The sequence below is a fragment of the Leguminivora glycinivorella genome, chromosome 5 (genome assembly GCF_023078275.1).
Source record: "Leguminivora glycinivorella isolate SPB_JAAS2020 chromosome 5, LegGlyc_1.1, whole genome shotgun sequence".
In the NCBI taxonomy this organism is placed as follows: domain Eukaryota; kingdom Metazoa; phylum Arthropoda; class Insecta; order Lepidoptera; family Tortricidae; genus Leguminivora; species Leguminivora glycinivorella.
Genome location: NC_062975.1, coordinates 25,180,752 through 25,187,983, shown reverse-complemented (window position 1 = coordinate 25,187,983; position 7,232 = coordinate 25,180,752). Strand labels below are relative to the sequence as shown.

Below are 7,232 nucleotides of genomic sequence, written 5' to 3'. Positions count from 1 at the left end.
ACAAAATTATTTTATTTGTTAATTTTTAAAATAAATATATGTTAAGAAATACTTGTTTATTTTAAATGACCGTATGTTTGGCAGTGTCCGCCTCAGCGGACATATTAATTTATCCCAATATTTGGCAGAGTCCGCTGTGGCGGACATATTTTTTTTCCAAAACTAATAAATCTAGATTTTTTTAAATATTTTTCGGACGCTTTAAAAACACCTGTTATTCAAAATATTAAGTAAAATCTGAAAATTTATGTCACCAGAGTCTCTGCCAAATTAAGGGTTAAAGAGCCGAAAATGCGATTTTTCTCGATTTCTGACAAAACCGATGAAGATACAGAAAAAGCGTGTAGGAACGAAGTAATCCTTAATGAATTTACTACAAATCTCTCATAAACACTTTAGTGCTAGGGCTTATAGTTTTCGCGCAATCCGTCACGAAAGTTGCTCCTTTCTGCAATTTTCTTTAATGAATGACAAGTTTTCTCCTTAAATGCTTACGAAATCGTCGGTTTGATAGTACTAAAATATTATAAACTCAGAATGAATTTCAGGGGAAAAAAATCACTACCATGGGCGGGACTTGAACTCACGGCCTCTAGATTGATAGCTATGATAGATAAATGACGCTAGGGGTACCATTGATTTATATAGTAGAAAGCTGAAAGATTCGCTAGAAACTAGGGATGAGCTTTTGGTGGCTCAGTTGGTAGAGCCCTCGAGTTTCTATCCGGAAGCCGTGAGTTCAAGTCCCATCCATGGTAGTGATTTATCCCCTTAATTTTATTATAGTCATGAGTTTACAATATTTTAGTCGTATCAAACAAATTTCGTAAGCATTTTGGGAGAACACTTTAATATTCTTTAAAGAAAATTGCAGAAAGGAGCAACTTTCTGCAAAAGATATATTACGCGATTTAGAAGCGTGTTGTGAATGTAGATCATAATAGTACATTACATCAGAGGCCGGGAAAATGAGGATTTCCGGCCAAGTGGGTATATACGGCCGAGCGAGCGTGCGAGCGAGGCCGGATAGGGATACGAGGCCGGGAATCCGTTTTCACGCCGAGGCATGTATAGTGCTTTTCTCAAACATACAATGAAATAAAAAAAAAATGCTCTAAAGGACAATATTTTATAAAAAAAAGTTACTTTGCAGGCCTAGGCCTAAAAAATAATATGAAATCCCTTTACAGTCCTCTCGAGTTGTTGCGCCCAAAAAGCGATACTTCCCAGCCCATTTTAAGGAACGTAAAGACAATATTTCATTGCATGTTTGAGAAAAATACTATTTTCAGGGATTCACAAAATATTTTGTAGGAGGTTTAGAGTTAAAACCTGACTACGGTAACCGATATAAGGTGTGGGAGGAATACATACCTTCGCCTGGTAAAGGGTTAAACGGGGTAGGCAGAGCACATGAAACTACTCAAGATTCGGTGCCACGCATGACATAATTATAATAATTAATGACATATTATAATGCAAGTTATCGATGAACTAAATATCTTCACACTTCAAACACTTCGTTCGTGCCAGAAAAATATCTAGGTATAGTGATATTGCTTCTTTGTAACGCAATCCTAACTACTATTGTTTTTGATAGGATTTATTTTGCCATATTTTTGGTATACTCTTGGGTTGACACGATCGTTTTTCGTCACGTTCCTAAATTTGTCAAATTCTGCTTTCGTCAGCCATTCTTTTTTCGTCACGATCGTCGATGGTCTTTCTCAAATACGGTTCAATTTAGTTGTTCATCTCTATCTTAATCCATCTCGTTTATTACTCGTCATTACCTTCTTTCGTCATGTTCGCTTTTAAATCTATGTTTTTCGTGTTTTTTCGTAGTCTTAAGTCGGTACAAACTTAGAATATGACCAAATACGAAATGACGAAAAACAATGAGTCGAAATAAGAAAAAGGTCAACAACTCATTATGATCAAAGACGATAATGACTGCAGTCTAAGCTGACGAATGAAGAATGGCTGACGAAAGCAGAATCGGACAAATTTGGGATCGTGACGAAAAACGAACGTGTCGACCCAAGAGTATACCATATTTTTGACAATACAAACGTTGAATCATCCATGAAAACGATCGAATATAACCAATGTACCGAATCAAAGAAAACAATCGCAGCAGAACAATTACCATTTTCTTGTTTACATCAGTGCCATGGCAAGAGGCCAGTCTCAGAGTACTCTAGCCAACGTCACAATCGCTTACGCTTTGTTATTGTAGGCTCTTAGACCGTTTTCACATTATCCGATCCGATATCGGATGTCGGAAGGATTTCAATGGAAAAAATCCAAGATGGCGCCTGTAATGTATGGGATATCGGTCCGACATCCGATATCGGATCGGATAATGTGAAAACGCACTAAGTCTTACCGCGTAGTTTTACCAGTTGAACCACTGGTAATTTTCTTCCCAATAGACTTACTGATAGCACAGTATAATAAGAGTACTATCGTACAGTATGGCCACTTCCGCTACCCGCTGAAAGCGCCGCCCACCCCTTCTCGGTTACCTCACAGTTACCGACTGTCAAAAACGCGAACAGTCAACCTGTCATATCTCACTCATACAAGCATAGTACGCGTTCACCTACACGAGCTTAGAATGTGTGCTAGGAACGCGCCTCTGTCATATATTTGATCGCCAGTGTCCGAGATGTGCTGATAGTAAGGGCTAGGCAATAGGTAGGTTAGGTTTGTCAGGTACCTAAGATGCTCGAAAGATAAACAATCTAGAAATAGTAGCCCCCGCACAGCGGGGCTCCGTCGAAACAGTTGTCGCGTCTGGTTTAGTACAAAAAAGCAAAGTCTTACAATCAATAAGTCTATTGGGAAGAAAATTCCCAATGGTTCAACTGGTAAAACTACGCGGTAAGACTACAGAGAATAGGTCGTTTTGGCGAAGTACCTGTAGGTATGAAAGTAATAATATAACAACATTGAATCAAACGTATATTTTTCACAAAATACACATTAACATATATTATCATTAAAATACCTACACAATACATTTAAATTGCACAAAATATATTCTTACAATATTTTATAAGTTATAAACAAATCTCTCCTTAACGTAGGTAAATAAATATAACATTAGATTTCTAGTAGTTAAATTTATGTATTATATATTTAACCCCCGACGCAAAAACGACGGGGTGTTATAAGTTTGACGTGTCTGTCTGTCTGTCTGTCTGTCTGTTTGTCTGTTTGTCTGTTTGTCTGTTTGTCTGTCTGTCTGTCTGTTTGTCTGTCTGTCTGTGTGTGTGTCTGTCTGTCTGTGGCATCGTAGCTCCCGAACGGATGAACCGATTTAGATTTAGTTTTTTTTTTGTTTGAAAGCTGAGTTAGTCGGGAGTGTTCTTAGCCATGTTTCATGAAAATCGATCCACTATGTCGCGGTCGGGGGTTTTTTCAAAATTTTAATTTTGTGGTTATGTTATATTCTATTTGCTTTTAGTATTTCAATTTGAATACAGCACCGATAGCATGGTCGCGAGATAAACGATAAAACATCAGGCCGTCCTTAACATGCACTAATAAATAGTGCGAAAGGGAGGGCCTGATTTTTAACCTCCGACGCAAAAACGACGTGGTGTTATAAGTTTGACGTGTCTGTCTGTGTGTGTGTGTGGCTGTCTGTGGCATCGTAGCTCCCGAACGGATGAACCGATTTAGTTTTAGTTTTTTTTTAAAGCTGTGTAAGTCGGGAGTGTTCTTAGCCATGTTTCATGAAAATCGGTCCACATGTCAGGGGTTTATCAAAATTTTTAATTTTGTGGTTATATTACATTTATCGCGCGGCCATGCTTGCCTCCCATGCCTATTTACACATTGTTAATGCAATTATGTAGATTAACTAGAAGTAAGCTATTTTGATAGCCTCTTGTGTAAACTTGAACTCATGGCCTGTGGATATATACTCCAGCGCTCTGCCAACTAAGCTACCTGGATTTCGACCGAATCGGCGAAATTTTCCGTCATATTGGTCAATAGGTCCTTGGCAGGCTGGGGCGTCGATACAGAGGCCGTAAGTTCAAGTTACACATTTATAAATATACGAGTATGTTATCTACACTATTTTATGATTTGTACAATTTTACCTTGTAAAGAGTGCATCAACATTTAATTAATAATAATTATATTTTTAAACCGGCATAGATTTCCTCTGATATGATATGACAATTAAATTATCATAACTACATAAATAACGGTATACTCTTGGGTAGACACGTTCTTTATTCGGCACGTTCCTAAATTTTTCCGATTCTGCTTTCATCAGCCATTCTTTATTCGTCACGATCATCGATGGTCTTTCTAAACTACGGTCAATTTCGTTGTTCATCTATATCTTAATCCGTCTCGTTCTTTACTCGTCATAATCTTCTTTCGCTATTAAATCTGTTTTTCGTAGTCTTAGTTCGGTACCAACTTAGAATATGACCAAATACGAAATGACGAAAAACGATTGAGTCGAAATAAAAGACGATAATGACTGCAGACTAAGTTGACGAATGAAGAATGGCTGACAAAAGCAGAATCGGACAAATTTAGGAACGAGACGAAAAAAGAACTTGTCGACCCAAGAGTATACCTAAATAACGATAACATTACATTGAAATTTACTATATCCATCTTTGGCTACCAACAATTTTACATATTAAACATAAGGTGAAATAGCCCATAATGGACGGTGATGCCATTATGGACAAAAAAACACAAATCCTTAAAAATAAGTATCTACAATTATTTTTTATAAACTGACGGCTATGTACCATAAACTAGAGTTGTAGAGCTGTTTCACTTTGAAGTTTCAATTAATTTGGTTATTTCTGAAGGATTTGGCGACAAGATAAAATTCATCAGTTTACTGAAAAAAATATCAAGACGAATTCTTAGTAGTGTAGCTAAGAGAGTTGAAATCTTGTATAAAATAATAAAAAAATAATACTCGGTGTAAACTTGAATGCGTTTTACTTACTGCATTAAGCATGAGATAAGGTATAAATCATACTAGTTTGTTGCTCCAAAGATATAAAGAAATGGCGTTATTTTGCGAGTGTTCATTACTGGAACCTAAAAACTGCCTACCTCCTATGATGGACAAGGAACAATTTTCAAAACCAAAATTTACAAGAAACAATGCTATGTTGAAATAACTCAAACTAATTGTATTTATGGTATATAAAATTGACTCATTGAGTATCAGTTGGCTTTAAAAGTAAAATTTTAAACTTATTTCACTGTCCATAATGGGGGATCCATTACTGGAGAACTGCCGTCCATAATTGGAGAAAAAACACCTAGTTTTAATTTGTTAAGTATGAAGAAACTATTAGGAGTATCCATTCTGCAATACGCTTGAAATGTAAAAGAAGGATAGGACATTCAAGATTTAACACGCTTAGCGGTAGAATTTTCACATTTATGAGTGAAATATCAAAAACAGGCGAAAATTTTCCTTAAACTGTCCATGATTGGGTCTGTTACCTTATTTAAATTGTGGACAGTACAAAATACTATGTTGACGATATGTCTCGCATACCATCGTACATATAATAAGTAAGCAATAAAATGGGCTTTAAAATATTATATTATAGGTATCATTAACAAAATTATAAAACAAATTTACATGTACATACTTATGGGTAACTGAAATTTTCCATTTTGTTGTAGCGCCTGCTACTGCTAGTATTAAGTTTAAAGAGACTTAAAACATATTGCTAATAAAAATACACAGGCGTTTACTAAAACGTCGGCTTCTGACAAATTATTACTTTCATAAGGTACAGTCAACCAATTGGAACCCTAGGCAACTCTACAACCATGTCAAAATGAAAAGCAGTAAGAGATTTCTTACTATCTGATTTGTAACATCACTATGACATAGTTCTACAGTGGCCTAGTGTTCCAATTGGTTGACTGTACAGGGGGAGAATTTCGGCTGGGGGTTAATTTCAATTCGAATTTTGTCCATTTTTTACACTAGTAATTTGAGTTTCACCATAATTATGTATCCAATAAACGTGTATAATACCAAGACCAAGACGTGTGCCCCTGACCAAGTGACCAGTGTACACTTTTTAATAATGCAATTTTAAAACATGGAAAACAAACGATTAGTTTTACCATATCTCCATGTCGAAATTGTGCCCCCGTATCTCACATGACTTGAAAACTATGAACCTCCACCGCATTTCTTGGTCAACAGTGTGAATTATTTACGATAATATCCTATCGTCTTGGCGTTTTTGTCAAAAAATGCAGTGTCCAACCCTGAGGTTAGCGTTTGTCACGACTTCCAAGCACGGTGAAGTTAAAATGAAAGCAAAAAATAGTTTACAGAGTAGGGGATCGTAAAAACATGGCCTCTGAAGTTTACTAACAGTAAATATACAAATCCTCGCAACTTCCTACAGCGCGAAACATGCGGTGCTCAATTCCTGGTGGGGGAGGGATGAGACCCTGGCCTTGTTAGAAGAGGAACATAAACTTAAGCCCAAGTGGGAAAAGGGAGGTGAAAATACCTACTCCTTACAGTTTCCTCGGTGGTGGGGACTCAGACACACTAGGAGTCTGCGAGAACCGTCGAATACCAGGCTGGTTATATTCCTCCATGGACATGGCGCAAGACATTCAGCGTTCGAATGGTGGGGGGAGGGATGAGACCCTGGCCTTGTTAGAAGAGGAACATAAACTTAACCCCAAGTGGGAAAAAGAGAGGGAAAAACACCTACTCCTTACAGTTTCCTCGGTGGTGGGGACTCAGACACACTAGGAGTCAGCGAGAGCCGTCGAATGTTGGGCTTGTCGTATTCCTCCATGGACATGGCGCGGGACATGCGGCGTTCGACTCCCGGTGGGGGTAGGGAGGTGAGAAGACCCTGGCCTTGGCAGAAGAGCAGGAGAGACTGCGCCACTTTTGCTGGCTGGAAACAGAAAAAAATATTTAACAAAATATAGCTCGCACACAGAGAAGTCAGATATAAGAAAGATTGGGTCATATTTTTAACCGACTTCAAAAAAAGGAGGAGGTTTTCAATTCGACTGATTTTTTTTTATAGGCAACTAGAAAACGTTTTGGGTAAAATAATGTTTGTACTTAAGGCTGCCCATGAGCAACTTTTGTTCTACTAGTAGAAAATAAGGATGACGACTACATAAAAAAATGGCATTCTGTTTAGTCCGTCAGTTAGATCGTCCAAAAATACTGAACACAT

General features: G+C 37.5%; 1 protein-coding gene across 7 annotated transcripts in view; it reads right to left on the bottom strand.

Annotated features, from left to right (window-relative positions):
* Nucleotides 1-5,506: 5,506 nt before the first annotated feature.
* LOC125226119 (uncharacterized protein ZK1073.1) overlaps nucleotides 5,507-7,232 on the bottom strand; it is a 101,257-nt gene continuing 99,531 nt past the window's right edge. For 6 of the 7 annotated variants that reach the window (XM_048129988.1, XM_048129987.1, XM_048129990.1 and 3 more), the window contains one exon: nucleotides 5,507-6,941. In XM_048129988.1, coding sequence (XP_047985945.1) covers nucleotides 6,753-6,941 — 189 coding nt within the window. In that variant the 3' untranslated portion in view covers nucleotides 5,507-6,752. The remainder of the gene's footprint in view (nucleotides 6,942-7,232) is intronic. The other variant, XM_048129991.1, reaches the window with a different exon arrangement.